General features: G+C 35.2%; 1 protein-coding gene across 1 annotated transcript in view; it reads right to left on the reverse strand.

Annotated features, from left to right (window-relative positions):
• LOC135714683 (uncharacterized) overlaps nt 1–17,045 on the reverse strand; it is a 27,180-nt gene extending 10,135 nt beyond the window's left edge. Inside the window, exons 1-2 of the mRNA XM_065238066.1 lie at nt 16,993–17,045; nt 13,543–13,958 (exon numbers count right to left, since the gene is read on the reverse strand). Coding sequence (XP_065094138.1) covers nt 13,543–13,958; nt 16,993–17,045 — 469 coding nt within the window. The remainder of the gene's footprint in view (nt 1–13,542; nt 13,959–16,992) is intronic.
• Nucleotides 17,046–17,303: the final 258 nt, after the last annotated feature.

Consider the following 17,303-nt stretch of genomic DNA (forward strand, 5'->3'; position numbering starts at 1 on the left):
ATTTTGAGTATATATGAAAATACTCAATAGAGATTGCAGACGTTTATCGTACGCACACTACGTCACGTATACGTATACACAAAATGTTTTCATCGGAAAAAAACTTCATTGCGAAAAATGTTCCCGATGAAAACAAATCACTGACACAATCATACTTTAACAATCTCTATGATAAGTAAAAAAATCTCTTGAATTTTTTTTCGGTCTAACAATAAGAATAAAATAAATCACACATATCTTAAAACATGAGTAAGCATTAACGAGCAAACATATTCTGAATTGAAAAAAAGTGTTACTAACATGCTTCAATAAAACACCCTTAAGATTTTCTGGTGCATCATTACAAACATAGACGTGGGTAATGTTTACTTTATGTTTTTTATTCTTTAATCATGGCTTTTTTAACGTGTTAGTAAAACACATCGCAACAGCACGCGCAAAAAATATTCATGTTTTAAAAATATTAATGGGTATGTCGATATAGAGCTCTTCTACGCCCTTGGTTTTCAATAAAGAAACTAAAATATGACATCACTCTAACTAGACCATAAGCAAAACAGAGGCAACAAATCCCCATTGCCAGACCGTATGGAATATTGTTTACATCCCCGGGAGGGAAAACGAATAACAACTTACGGACACTGTTGTCGTCTTACATGAATTTGTATTATTGCACGCAATGCATCTTATTTAACTGCTATGATTCAGTCAAAAAATAGTCTTATTAAATTTTAACATTTAGTCTCACATTTAGTTAGAAATACATATTCACTAAAAAAAACATCCTTTAAATTCAGGTAATGAATCGCACTTCTAACATAGAAGTAACTCTAAGACTAGAAGGTCCCGAAGAAACGTGCTCAACTTTTTGGCCCAGCTCTGGTACTGTCTTCGGTCCCAACTAATCGACTTACCCCTCGAAACATAGGAAAATCCTTTAACCCCTCATTTTATCTGTCAAACTTTCATAGCGAATCTAAACAAACATAGTGTAGGACTAGAATTTCAAGGTACGTTAATGGATTTGCTTGGGACCAATAGGCTAGTCAAGTAGTGAGCCAATTTAAAATCATTAGTTTCCACCGATTGCTTCTAATTTGATCATTTTATTTTATTTTATTCACAACATCAGGCAACGTTTGTTCAATGATTCATTTCCGTTCGCAAGCGAAGTAGAGGACTCGGAAAGATTTTTCATAAGTTTTTTTTTTCTTCGCCTAGAGATTTGAAAAGCAGTTTTATCATAGAGGTAACTCTAAGACCAGAAGGTCCCGAAGAAACGTGCTCAACTTTTTGGCTCAGCCCAGTATAGTAAAATTTCTGCTTCTTCTTATAAGATATTCTGCAATCATCAGGTTCGCGAAAAATCAAACATGTATTTTGTCAACGTAACACTAGAATTTCTTCTCCAAAATATGTTCATGTGCTAGTTATTCTCTATTAACACTATTTAAAAAAAATGAAGTCATGGAGTTGAATAAAACCAACAATCAATACGAAACTAACGATTTTAAATTGGCTCACTACTTGACTAGCCTATTAGTCCCAAGCAAATCGATTAACGTATCCCATTCTAGTCGAAATAATAGTACTACACTATGTTTGTTTTGATTCGCTATGAAAGTTTGACAGATAGAAAGAGGGATTCGTGGATTTTCCTATGTTTCGAGGGGTGCATCGATTAGCTTGGGACCGAAGATAGTACCAGAGCTGAGCCAAAAATTTGAGCACGTTTCTTCGGGACCTTCGGGGTAGTACCATAGAGGTAACTCTAAGGGGGGGGGGGAATAAATGAAATACATAAAAAATGACAAATGAGACACTCTTTGGACACTGTCAAAGATCATTGCACACAAAATCAATTTTGTTCAAATCAAAACAAAAATACTAGCCCATATGGTGGCTGATGGCACAAGCTTCTAAGAAAATTCTATTACATCGAACCACATTATTTTAATTGATTTCTTCGCCAGTTATTCGTCTGTCACTTCGTTTGTGGTATCAATACGTTGGTTCTACCAGGTTGAAATCGATTGAAATTTTGACGAATGGCTACGAGAATTTCAGAGAAGACCAAGATGAAACGGTGTTTTATAGGCATTTCACCGCAAAAAAACAAAATGAAAATCGAATCAAATGGGTGTTTATTGAGATAAGCAAGTCGAACAATCTCGTGTTTGATCGAGATAGGTTTGACAGAAAACCTGAGGAAATGCGGACAACCCGCATAAACAATAACCATAAGAAGCGCCTAACCGCCAATTCGGGATATCATCCCAACTTTATGTGGTATACTCATACTATCTATGATATTGTTAGTGTATGGTACCTGTTTATTAGGGAACCCTATTAAACAAATACCATAAACGAACTGTACCCCGGATGGGTAATATAATCCACGAATGGTTTGCATGATATCCCGAACACGTCGTTAAGCTATCTTTTATGGTTATTTTTATAAGGGAAGTTCAATCAAACAGGAGCTGTGTATAGGATGCTGCACGCCGACGTCACAAATGAACGCGATGAACCCGCATTTATCAGTTTGACATCCAGTGGTGATTTGTTTACCTTTGCCTGCTAGTTGATTCAAGTGGATTCGAGTTTTTAAATAAAAAGCACCAAAAGATTTGTTATCCGGCAATGTTCTTTTAAAAATCTTCCTCTCTAAAAAAAACTAAAAAAACATTTTGTTTTTTAATTATTTTTTTCTATATACGTAAACAAACCACCGCCAGACGTAAAAAAGGAGAGGTTAACCCGACGGTGCAGCAGACCTAATCAAGCTGAACATTGCATTATGTCCTAAGTAACATGTACAAATTATCTTCGTCGACTTTCTCTTTGTATCCCAACGGCCATGTAAAGACATTTCCACGCCGGTGCCGGTGGTGTAGTGGTAAGCATGACCCCAATGGGTCTGGGTTCAATCCCAGCCGAGGTCGGTGGAATTTTTCTAAGGCATAAAAATCTCTGATCACGTCTTCCTTTGGAAGGGAAGTACAGCCATAGAGGTAACTCTAAGACAAGTAGGTCCCGAAGAAACGTGCTCAACTTTTTGGCTCACCTCTGGTACTATCTTCGGTCCCAAGCTTGTCGAATCACCCCTCGAAACATAGGAAAAACCAATAACCCCTCATTTTATCTGTCAAACTTTCATAGCGAATCAAAACAAACATTGCGTAGTACTAGAATTTCGACTAGAATAGGGTACGTTAATCGTTTGCTTGGGACCAATAGGCTACTAAAGTGGTGAGCCAATTTAAAATCGTTAGTTTCGTATTGATTGTTGGTACAGCCGTCGGTCCCGGTCCATGCGTGCAATTTTCTACGCAGGTGGGGAAGCTGCCTTCCTGCACATTCGATTGCCGTCAATGGATATGGATGGCAATCGATGTTCGTCGGTGGGTGATTGGCACTAAATTGCTGAAAGAAACCGACGTTAAATAAAGGGAAGAAAAAGAAGAAAGACATTCCTAGGTATTTTCAGCATACACTCAAAAAAAATTATCACATAACTAATGGATGAAATCCATATGAATTTCACATAGCTTTCATGTGATCACATAGCAGCAAATCCCACCACAAAATCACAAAAATATTAAAAGGCCGATGAAATTTATATGCAAAATCATGTAAAATTAATGTAATCGCATAAAAATGTTATGTGAAATTCAGATGAATTCCATTAATTTTGATTATGGATGAAAATCATGTGCGTTTCCAATGGAAGCTACATAAAAACTTTTTTCGGTGTACATATCGATTAAAGAAGCTTTTATTTAGCATCTAATACGACAAACATAACAAGAAACGGTTATGTGCTCAAGTTATTAACGAAAGAGAAAGTCGATGAAGAGAACGGTCAATATTACTTAGGACCTAATGCAATGTTCAGCTTGTAATTTTTATTCAAAGATCAAAATCAATTATGATATTGCTGATTGCATCTGATACTGGACTGTCCCAAAAATGCAAAAAGTGTGATAAAAATCCACGTTTCCGTCAAATCGTTTCGATGCTTGCATCATAAGGAATAAGTGCACCCAAGACACCAAGACGATTAGACGTAAACTTGCAATTTTATCACACTTTTTAATAAGTGAAAGCGCGCTTATTAGTCCAATTTAATGTGAAATGCGCAATATTATCGGCAAAGTTGAAAACGGATTACCCCAAAATTGCTTCAATGGGGCAAAGGGCTCATTAAGATCAACGAACAAGTTTTGGAATTTCGATATAAAAATCAAAGTTTCGAGCTGTTTTCAATATTTGTTCAAGGCAATGAGTACTGAGCAAGAATAAACTGATTAATTGAAATCCCAATAATTTATTTCACTGGTATTTTATGATGATCAGAATAACCAAAACAAAAATAATAAATGCCCTCAATACCCTCAATCGCCACCAATAAGTTTTTACAGAAAAAAAATTAATTTGAAATGACTTTTTGTTTCTATTAAAATTGCTATGCCTTTTGAGCAAGCATAGTTGTACCAGAATAGTAAATTTGTTTGCATTCATAGTCAACTATACTGAAACAGATTTAACGGTAGTTATATTGAAAATAAGTGTTTTCTGCAAAATAGTACAATCGCGTTATAACAATCTCCAAATATTGTACTATAGGTATTGCCCATAACCGCAACTCAGTTACATCTGTAAAAAACTGGAAATGAGGAAACGGCGTCCAAAGATTTTGCAAGTTTTCACATTTTACACTTATTTCGGGGGGATAATTTAGAAAATAAACGTGCAATGTAATAGACTGCATATAACATATAGGATAGGATAACATGAAATTTTATTTTATGTTTAAAATTTGAAAGGGATTGACTTGCGATCAGTGTTCGGAAAAACTCAACAACTGAAATCGCATTCGTGAGTGTATTCGCCTCAGAGTTTTGCCTTGCAAAATTCATCTGCCCAAAAATAACCGATAAGTTTTCAGGTTCAAAACTTCATTGCTTTATTTGACGATATTAATTATTATTACTGTTGTTTTTTTTGTATTAGTGGATGGAAAACTAACACAACTTATCAACTGACGTTTGAGCGGTTTTTATGAGTTTCGAGCTGGAATGATTGTTTAACGTCGTGAGTGTGAGTGCATGAAAATGGAATAGAATCTCAAGCGTGAGATTTGTTTGCCAGATTCGCACGCGAGTTTAATTCTTCGGAAGACTCAATTAATGAGATTTGAGAATGATTTTCCGAACACTGCTTGCGATTACTTTGTACATCAATGAGAAAAAACAATCGCAGTTCAGTCACAACTCCATGACGATACTGTTTTACTTTAGGCTGGAACATTTTCCGACGAGTTTACTGCCCATAACTGTTCCATATGAATAGGTAATCCAGCAAAGATGGGACAATTATGCTTTTATGGGCAGTAACAGGTCTTAACCCTTAAATGCATAGTGTTGCCGTGTTGCCATTTGGCAACATACCTGTTTGTCTTTAAACATGGTAAAACAACATTTTAATAGCAAGCGCAATATATTCACAAGAAAAAAATCATGCATTTAAGGGTTAAATCAAAATCCATCATGCGAGACATCAAATCAAATGATAATTCAAAAATATAACCATTGGCGGTCATATTGAGGGCCGTAAGAATCACATTGGACACACTCAGGCAATTTCCGGATTACCCTAGGGGACGTGGAGAGAATCTGTCTTAAGTTCAAATCTCATGATGCTATATGTTGTATAACATTCTTTTGTTTAGAAACAAGCCTAAAACCATAGCTGTAATGTTTTTTTTATAGTTTATTTAATGAAATAATCTTTTTTTTTTTGGACTTGCGTTTACTTTTTGCTCTGGGACAATTTGACTTGGCGTTGGCTGTCAACATCACAGCTCAAAATGCATAAAAAGATAAACCTAATAATTAGGCTAGCTCAACACTGATAAAAATGTAGATGGGACTGACTTGCGGTTACCGGCAGCAATGGCAATAGGCCTAATTATAGAATACCTAACAGGCCTAAATACAGAATTTCATGAATGCATCACAATCACAGCGGAACTTTTAAGGGCTGTACAGACGAAGTGATTAGTTTTTAAAACTCAGAATCGTTTTTGAAAATACAAGTTTCATATTTACGACGCAATGGATTAATTAAAATGCTGATGTTTTGATAGAACTGTGCTATGGCAACCACAGTATTTTACATTTGATCGTCCATATACAGTAGCGCGAAAAGCATGCTGTGGAGAGTTCAAACCATGACCATCTAAATTAATCAATTCCCATGAAATGATTTTGAGATGACGTTTCACATAGACCTAAAAAACATTGCCATCTTGAAAAACGTCATAATGATGTAAACTCTAAAATTTTGCGTGGAGGTAATAAAAAGTAATAAAGCGCTTCTACTTTTCGAATTAAGTACTTTTAATAACTTTTATTGTTGCTATGGGTAATAAAAAGTTAAAATCTACCTATCTTATACCCCGTTTACATAACAGCGAATATTTGATGTATGAGTGCTCATTGCAAGACAGCGTATATCACGTGATATAGGCTGTAATGTGAACGGGGTATTAGCCACTTTCAGTAAATATTCTTAAATATTCTGAATATTTAATGTAATACATCTATTTAGTAGCTACGGCAGAAACTTATTTTAATAAAGTAAAACAAAAATATATAGAGTAGCCCTTCAGTTTTTAACACCCATCGAATAAACATACTTATTTGAGAAATAGAAGCATTTTAAGATTTCACTCCCATACCACTCCTGCAAAATTTTGAAATTTACATTATTATGACGTTTTTCAAGATGGCTGTAAAAATTAGTATGTCAATGAGGTCAACGGCCAATGAAAAACATCTTTCTTTTCCTGACGAGTGCAATGTATACTTATGACATAAAAATGAGTCTGAACTCAAAGTGGTTAATAAATTAACAGTCCTGATCATATAATTTTATTTCATTTTCATTGCTTTAGTTAGTAAAGTAGTTAGTAAGCTGATACTTTAAACAAACAAAAAACAAAAGAAAACATTGATTTTGATACGGTGCCAACACCATCCTTTACGCGATAATAACACTCATGGATTTTTTATGTTATTCCGATTTTCGGGAGATGTTTGCAGTAGGTAAGTGTTGAGTATGCAGAGTGATATATCGCGTGGTGCCGGCCCGGTAATAGGGTACCAGACATGTTTCGTGTTTGCTTGTTTGTAGAAGTATTTCTCTGGTTCGTACATAGTTGATGTTTTCCAGCTATGGCCATGGTAGTAGAAAGTGTTTCGCATAAAAATGTACGGCAGTGTGTGTGTGAGTGTGTGAGTGTGTGTGTGTGTGTGTGTGTGTGTGTGTGTGTGTGTGTGTGTGTGTGTCTGTGTGTGCGTGTGTGTGTGTGTGTGTCTGTGTGTGCGTGTGTGCGTGTGTGTGTGTCTGTGTGTGCGTGTGTGTGTGTGTGTGTCTGTGTGTGCGTGTGTGCGTGTGTGTGTGCGTGTGCGTGTGCGTGTGCGTGTGTGTGTTTGTTCGTTACGTTCTTATGCGAAATATCTCGCCCTCATTGGAACATATACCATAACTGAAACATTTCTATGTTTGATCTTTTCGATATGCGATTTTTGTACAATTTATTACTACTGCTACACTTTACTTGCTGTTACTTCATTTTCGTTTGCTGCCTTTCGTTTGCATATTACTGTACATTCATCTTATTTTGAATTGTGTCTTGTTATGAACAGTTAAGTGTTAGTTAAATTTACTCTTCGAACGTGCATTGACTGCATAAATGAACATTATTATTTAAAAAAAAACCTAGAGTTAACAGAATGAATAAAAATGTTCAAAAATGCAGCTTCAGCATTGAATAGGTAAACGTCATGTTATACTGTCCATAATTGCGCGATACTCTTGTTACCAATTAACCTTGCTTAAATTTTTAAAATTAAGCTATTTATAACACATTAAAAATATGTCATCTGTTATCCTGTGATTTTCTCATTTATATTAACAACATAGTTCACATAGTTTCTTCGCGAGTTAAATAGAACGACTATACTTTTTATATCACAATCCAATTGATTTTAATTTTTGCGTAATTTTAATAAATAAATTTCTATACGTTTATCCGCCAGCTCACATATTTTATATGATAAGAGAAACAGCTGAGAATGAGACTATAAAGTTTCACGAAACACCGTATATTAAACTGTTTCTCTTTGTATCTACATGTGCAGTCAACTCGTACTTCCCTACAATTTGTGACTGCTAGTTGGTCCTACCTACTACTACTGCTGGTGGGTGCATATATGTCTCATGATATTGCTGATATAGTTCATTTTAAGGAATGACACAAGCCTGTTGGCCTTACTAAAATTATGGTATTGGTTGCTTTAAGCGATGTTTTGATAACTCTCCAGTCAAATATCATGCTTGACTTGAAAAAATAGCTAAATAAAATCGTCTAGTAAAATGTTTTACATATCTGTTGGTGGTAAATTTAATTCCACGGCTACAAGACTAATTTGCCGGAATGAACCAAAAACTCCAAAACAATTTCGGACTTGTATTTTATTGCAATATTATTTGGGCTTTGTTTGCTGGCCTTTAGTTTCCTCAAAGTAAGACATTACGGATCACGTATCTTAAAATTTTAAAAAGTTTTCGTTATTTTCGTTATTTTGTCTCTTTGTTTTGATCTGGTAATTCAGAGGCATAAGGCCAGGCGTCCACTGATATGGAGCCGATATAGACTTCTCTGACGTTTGTGAGATGCACAAGTTTAGTGCAGAACTTTGAGTAAATTATAAGTATTAGTGCAAGAAAACCTTTGAATTTACCCAAAGTTCTGCATTAAACTTGTAAAATTCACAAACGTCAGAGAAGTCTATGGCATCGTACAACATGTCAAAACATTATGTCGAAGTCGTGTGGCGTGTGGCGAACGTCGACATGATGTGGTGACATGCTAGCAGATGCCACACCTTCACCACTTCAGTGGGCTCATTGACTAAGAACCGCTAAACCGACAAAAAGCAGACCATAGGCGGAATATTTCAGTTGTTTTGTATCATATAAGTTTTCTAAACGTGGATCCAGACATTACGTTAAAAGGTAAAAAAGAAAAAAATATACTTCTTGAATGGTGATATGCTGGTAATAATGTTTAATCTTGTTTAAAGAACACCAACACGTTATTTTTTTAACTCACACGCTTACTTTAAATTTATATAGCAAATTCCTATTCTATCCCGCCGTTATTTTCATTGTTTAGTTATATTTTACATCTTCTATTTAGTTCCAAAATTCAAAGCTCTTTCAAATTTCAAAAATGTATAGAAACAAAATTCGAGATGGTTTCGCTCGAAGAAACATTCTATTCGAGGAAAACAAGTTTATGGGATACGATTTACAATAAATGTCGAAAAGCTGATGAATTTAGTACATCAATAGAATGTGTGCTGCTGCAAGGAGGATAACATTTTATTTACATATATAGTATATAAAATATGTCAAATGGCCACCCGCATAAACGCGAACCTTAACTTGACCTTACCAAAAATGGTTAAAAAATCGTTTATAATCCCTGCTAAACTTTACCCGAAATGGTTATGAAACTTTACATGAACTTTTGGGTGATAAAATTTTAACCTTATGTATTATGGTTTTTTGAAGTGGACCTTAAAAATGAAAGGTTGTTAAGAACCATTACCATTCAAAATAGTTGTTTATTCCATACATTTTCGGAAAGAAAACTATATCAGAACCTTTTTACTTATGGTTTAATGCGAGGTTTAATGGTTCTTAACAACCAGTTATTTGTAAGGTCTTGTTCTTAAAGCCATAATACATAAGGTTAAAACTTTATCGCATAAACGTTCATGTAAAGTTTCGTAACCATTTCAAATAAAGTTTAGCGGGGATTATTAACAATTAGCTTCGGACTTCATCAATTCAGTGACAGCCAGACATTTGAGGATTGTGGATCGAATATTATTAGCAGCCCAACAAAGCAAACAAAAATTAATATCGATCAACGTTATTCATGCTGACGTATGAAAAATGTATGTAGGTATAATAACAAAAAGCAGATACAATATTACATCCATGTATGTTAATTTGTTTGCAAATTTTCTGTGCATCGTACAACGTAAAATTACACAACCAGTCGAATGACCTATGTGCACGATGACGTCAGCACCACAGCTTTGACGGTTCAGAGAGCTTATTTACATGGACTTGGACCTCTTTTGGTGGTTTCGCTATGAGTGTTTGTATCGCACATTGCGTGATAAATCCAAAATTGGTGGCTATCTTACTTTTACTACTTATTCAAGCACTGCTAAACTGTCGGCTACTTTATATCACAGATTCACAAATATTACTTTAAACCACATGAACTTGACAGTTAGCATTTGTTTATTTCACGCGGACAATTTTTAATACGTTTTTACATGGTGGCTATCTTCACCTGCGCGTTAAAACCGCCGTCAGACTAGGATTTATTGTAAACAGTGTCAGAATTGAAACCTTACAGCTGAAGGAAATTCTACATGAGAATTTTTATACTAAAACCGGAATAACCCACTAGCGACAATCGATTTTTTTTTCTCATTCTGTACGTTAAACATAGTGTCGGAAAGAGTGCGCTGTATAACGCATCATTGTGCGATGACGCCGCACTACTTCCGATACTTGTTTAACTTACAGAACGAAAGTAAAATCAATTGTCGCTAATGGGTTATTTCGGTTTTCAGCTGTACCGATAGTATAAATCGAACAAGACGGTCGCGTTTATTTCTCGTCCGATAATCAATTCTTACACTTGGTATACAAAGTCTCTGAACTGTCAAAAAACTTAGGATAAATCTTTCCGTGCATAAAATATCTACAAAATGTTTGATGAAGGTTTTGTGGATGCCATTGGGAGAATTTTGTTTATTCAATTTATTTATTATTTCAGAATAAACTAAATTCTCCCAATGGCATCCACAAAACCTTCATCAATATTGTTATATTTTCGATATATATTCATGTACTGTTTTATGACCGCAACTCGCTATCATAAAAATACACATCAACATCCTGGTTTGTTCAATGCGTTTCTGTGTTTGTTGTTGTTGAACAATATTGTAAATTAAGCACTCAATCGAACAGAATAAAGTTGTCGCCATAGTAAGGCGGTTTTGTGAGGCAAGGCGATTTGAAATGACGGAAAATAAATAAAAATGAACTAAGTGTAACGCACAAATAACGAGTGACAGATATACTTCCACCAGCAGTACAGTGCTATTGCTTCGGAGATAGGTACTCTTACCACATGAAAACCCAAACTGATATAGTAAAATCTTACTTCATATTGCACTGCAATGTTTTTTTTTATATTTCCAATATTTCCCCACGATACGGAAATGCTCACTACATTGAAGATAATGCCTTTTCCATAAGCCAAAACCAGTTGTCCACTTGCGGCCATCATACAAACTATCATAATTATGTAAATTTCTTAAGTGTCTTAGATATTGTGCATATAGCACCGCATTAGACTCTTGTACTAAAAATAATTGCTTATATACTGTTGGCACATGTCTGACAAAGAACATACATTGCTCAATTTTGTCTATGAAAGCGATATAATAATGCTATTATGCTATTCCCCCTTATTCTGCGCCGCGCGTGAGGTGAGGTAACACGCTGTCAATAGTGATGTAACAAAAATCACCGCGAGTGAGGTGACTCTCCGTGCAAATCAAATAGAGAATCACCTCAATAACGGTGACTATTGTTACCTCACTAGTTACAGCGAGTCACCTCACCTCACTCGCGGCGCAGACTAGGCCTCATTATTCTATCATGTAACTATTAAGCCGAAATGATGCATGTACTTGGCATAAAGTATCTTTCATTCAAAACTTTCTTTTTTACTGTTTTAAGCAATTATCTTTAGCGCAGAGGGTGAATGATCAATCGTTTGGAAGTTATTTTTTAATTTAATCTATACGATTTTTAACAGGAAAACTCGTGTTTTTATATGTAGTATCGAGGTCCTAAAAACACGTAGGGTAAAAGTACCTATAGTGGAGGTACGTTAGTGTAATAAGTTTGATAAATAAAAGCATTTTACAATTTCTCGTCCATACTATACCAAGTGAAATTTTGAAATTTGTATTATTTTGATGGCTGCAAAAGGGCAACGTTTTTGGTTTGCACATTTTGCTCTTATGCTTTGCATCTCTTGCCCGCTTGCTCTCTCAATTTGCAATCAGTATCATTGTCGTTATGATTCTAGACGACAAAATGCTCTTGGGTTTTTTTCCTTTACTTATACATCCGACGCCAATTCATAACCGAAGATATAAGCTTAAACTGAAATTAAAATTAAGAGAAATAATCTAAAACTATAAACACAAATCTACTAGTAATGAATTAGTATGAAAATGGTAACTAAAATTGTCCAAAGTTCAAATTTACCAAAATAATTCAGCTGCCGCATGAGTATAGAATGTTTGAAATTTAAAGAATGTTAAGTAACTGACCAACCTTATCCTTACTAAGAAATTAAAAGCTTTAACAAGAAATATTCATGATTACATCCTTCAAATATGTTTCGTTTGTCCTTGTAACGCCTATCACTTTTAATGATATATAAATATTATTTAAATCCATCTTTTGACCCTTATAACTGTTACACTTTTCCCTAACTTCCAAAAAGAATATCGACTATGTCCAGTGTTATGTTTATAATAGTGAACATTAATTGGATTAACGTTCGTTGTATTATTTATGTTTCTATTTCGACATCCTCACTTTTGGATTTACCTCCTGCTCATCTCACGCACATCAATTATTCTATCAGCTACCACTACCAACTGCACTGCAGTATTGTTTTTGTTTAACATTTTTTTAATTTTGCGAAATTAGATCATTGGTTTAATTTTATTAAACTCAACGATGGACTATTTACTTCCACTTTGTGTGCATGTACGTGTGTTGTGAACTGCCAATTCTGATTTCATGATTTGGTAACTTTTGACTATGTTGGTGTATAAATATATGTATTGGTACTTTCAAAACTCAAATAAGTTTGAAAAGGCCATAATAAGAATGAATCAATAGAAATAGTAAGGATAACAAATTAAGCTGTTTTAACGATAAGAGAAAACAAAGAAAAGTTAACATGTTAATAAGTTTAAGAAACAAAAAAAGATAGAAAAGCGATCATCTGAAGATCTTTCGCTTAAAAACTTGACGGGACACTCCACTCGAGCGAGAGTGTTGTTCGTTATTGATTCCGCAAATGTTTTATAGGAGGGGCGTCTCAGTTGCTGCCGACCGCTACCAGGATAACTAATCATCGATGCTGGTGTGTGCGCATATGTAAGACTAAGTTATGCTTGTGTTTCGACTTCTTGTGACATACTGGACACTCGAACTTGGGCTCAACGCCGCACTCAAAGCGAATGTGTCGATTTAGACTATGCGGGCGCGCATAGGAGTTTCCACACCTCGAACATGTATACGCACCACCGATCGAGGAAGGCACTGTTGGAGGCGTTGTTATGTTGATACCTTTGAAAATGGGTACAGGCAGGGGACTACTGCTAGTACCGCCAGCATTGGCTACTGCTGCAGCTGCAGCAGCCGCTGCCGCAATCAAATCTCGTTGCTGTGCCGATGATTCGGCAGCAAATTCGCGCAGATAATTAGGTGTCAGTAATCTCAGATCACAGGGCTGATCGTCTATTGGCGGTTGTGGTTGCTGCTGATGAGTTCCTGTTACTATCACTTCACTATGGATTACCGTCGCTTCACCACCACCCGGGCCGCTAGGTGTTGAGGGACCTGCAGATACAGAAACTGAATAATGGAAGTAAAAATGAGGATCAGTATAGCGGAAGGGTATTTCAGATATCAGATGTATGCGTGTTTGTATGTGTTCAAGGGCAACATTTAGTTTTTGCTTGCGTTTTTCTTCAACATCACAGCTTTATGAAACTGTAACCTTTCAAATTTTCAAATTAAATAATATCATTTAGAATTGTTTCTACAAAAAATCCTCAACACCATTGAAAAAGCTTACAGTTTCCGTTCGATGGTTGGTATAAAGCGTTCGATTGTTTCTCATTCCTTTATGAAGTGATTTGCAAGGTGAATTTTTATTGAATAATAATTTTAATTTGTTTTTTTTTTGTATGCCTACACACACTTACAACAGTGAATATTAAGTATAACGACATTTATAACGACAAGTGGTTAATATTTTTGTTTCGTTAAAATACAGCAGCATTGCGTAATATAGAATGATATGTAAGAAATAATTATTACCACCACCAAGTATGATGTTCACAGAAATACGTCACTTTTTAAAAGAGAAAGTGTATATTCAAATATGAAGTGCCTCTATTTACGCATAAATAATAAACATAACAAAACTATTGCTTATTTATTGAATCGGTTGGGAACGTCGTTCTATACACATAATTTGTATAATACTCTCACTTAGGTATTGAGAACATAGATTACGGGAATCTAAAATTTGCTATCACAAGACGTGTCATCAACCGCAATCAACCGTCATTCCTTCTTTGCCAAGTTCATGAACAAAAATCCTTTCGTTTTTTATGCAACATTTCCATCTCGTCGCACATAGGTAAAGTTTACCCGTCACCTAAAAAGAAACACACATTAATAAAAAATCTTTATTAGACCAAACTGTTTTATTTATTATTTTATTTTTCTGCCCGGGGCATTGATCCTGGTTTATAGAACTTCTACAAGAAATTATTTTTTTGATGTTTTTTAGCAAGCATAACGATACCCAGGGAAGTCGAAACAAAAATGTACACCGGATCAGCAATCGAACAAGCCGCCCAAGTAAAGATGTGCTTTATGACCATGTCGCTTTGCACTTGCGGCTATCAAGAGCCCCAAAATGACATGAGATTCGTGCTTTCTGGAATAAATGAAACTTGCAACAAGATTTATGTTTTATTTGCTTTTAAGATTCATATTTTTTCGGTTCTTTGCTGTTTTATACTAACGTTAAATTCTGTACGCAATTCTAATAATTAATTCATCTGTTCGGTATTACACTCAGGTTTTTTTACATGGTATTTTTGCACGATTTTTTTTTTACACTTTGTGAATAATGCGGTCCGTTTTTAACCCTTTCCTGCCTTAGTCCATACTAGACCTGCCCTGTTCAGACTAGGGAAGTTGTAAACATAATTATTATAACATATTACAACGGCTCCAGTGTAGACAAGGCATTAAGGTGGGAAGGCAACCCAATGTCTTAATACTTTCAAGACATATTGTTTTGTAGATTCTGTTATACCAAACCTCTTTAGGCTGGAAAGGATTAACAATTTTTAGAATATGTTACAAAGTTACGATCTTAATTCAGTCACATTATTCGTTTTGGGCTATGACAATCTTAATGGAGTAATTGTTCATGAATAACAACAAAAAACGTTTTTTGACAATAGCAGCTAAATTAGTATCAAAATTAAACATTTAATAAGATGTCAGCGTATGAAAATTCTCAACATTAATTGATTGTTACACGGCGCATATCCCCAGTGTTAAAATAAAACCTGAGTGTATTTATTGTATGAAAGATCTATGCAAGTATGTAGACTTCCTATCATAATATAATAGGTCAAAATGTATGATGGAGATATTTTTATACTGTTTTAACTCAAACTTTCACTGTTTTGTTATTATTCTATAATACATTAGTAATGAACTGTTAGGATCATATTTATTTTAAAACTGGACTTTTCCTTCATTTCTTTGTGTTTTTTTGTTTATATAGGATGTCACAATTTCAATTGAATCAATCCACCAAGTTCTTGACAGTACGTGAATTATCAGAATAAGTCCGAGCATTTATTTAAAGTATAATGTAAAAACAAAAAACAAATGACTAATGCTGACTTTGAAATGTTAAACCTAAACTTAAAGTTTATTAAGTACATCGACTAGATAAAGGTTTGACGCTTATAATTTACTATCAGGTTTACAATGCATAAAAAATTGATTATTTAAACGTAAACTTCAGCTTTGTTTTGCAAAACACAAAAAATGCATTATTCATATTCCCGAGTGTTATTACCTACCATATACGAGGTTACATGCAGCAAGTTTTGGTTTCCACGGCTTTATGAGTTTGTAGTATATGTATTAACCACATTTGAAATGTTCAAGGATATTCAAGCTAAGTATTAACACATCTGTTACAAGTAACCCCGTAATTGCAAGTAAGGGGCTGTCCATAAATCATGAAGACCTCTGTAAATGTATAGTGGCCAATCCCTCCGCCAGCTGTCAACGTGGTTTATGTACAGCCCTTAGCTTTTTGTATCGGCAAAGCGTTTTTGACGACATGCATATTTCACTACTGTGTTAGAACCGAAGCTTATTTATTCGTTATCATAACCTACATTTATCTTGTACAAGCTTTCTTCAGTGGAAGTTACTGCTTTCACATAAGATTAATATGGCAACAGAAAGTGTGTGTGTGCGTGTGCCTGTGCCTGTGTGTGTGTGTGCGTGTGCGTGTGCGTGTGCCTGTGTGTGTGTGTGTGTGTGTGTGTGTGTGTGTGTGTGTGTGTGTGTGTGTGTGTGTGTGTGTGTGTGTGTGTGTGTGTGTGTGTGTGTGTGTGTGTGTGTGTGTGTGTGTGTGTGTGTGTGTGTGTGTATGTGTATGTGTGTGTGTGTGTGTGTGTGTGTGTGTGTGTGTGTGTGTGTGTGTGTGTGTGTGTGTGTGTGTGTGTGTGTGTGTGTGTGTGTGTGTGTGTGTGTGTGTGTGTGTGTGTGTGTGTGTGTGTGTGTGTGTGTGTGTTTGTGTGTGTGTGAGTGTGTATGTGTGTGTGTGAGTGTGTGTGCGTGCATGTGTGTGTGTGTTGAGTGTTTAAACTATATAAAATAAAAACAAACAAAAATAAATTAGTCATAAAAACACCCTGTTGTCCTAAATAAATTAAATTAACATGAAATCATTTTAGGATAACTTACTTTTCTTGTCTACATTTTCTATGTTCTCGACGCTTTCGTTCCTTTTCAATCATAGTTTTATCATGCACAGAATGTGTCAAAAAGGTGACTACAGATTAAGCACACGGTTTTTTTTTTATTTTGCTCAGATCCATCACTTTTTTATTCTGTTTTTGATATCTTCATTGTCACAATGGCTAAATACAAACTGTAAAAATATCAATTACCACGCCTGATCATTGAATCAGCAAGATACCGCTGAATCGACACGCTTTGCGTTACGTTACTAAAAGAAACAGGTCCATATTGGAAAAGCCTTAACCACAAACACC

Source organism: Ochlerotatus camptorhynchus, unplaced genomic scaffold, assembly GCF_037179485.1.
Source record: "Ochlerotatus camptorhynchus isolate MF236.1 unplaced genomic scaffold, CSIRO-AGI_Acam_v1.1 ptg000694l, whole genome shotgun sequence".
Taxonomy (NCBI): Eukaryota; Metazoa; Arthropoda; class Insecta; order Diptera; family Culicidae; genus Ochlerotatus; species Ochlerotatus camptorhynchus.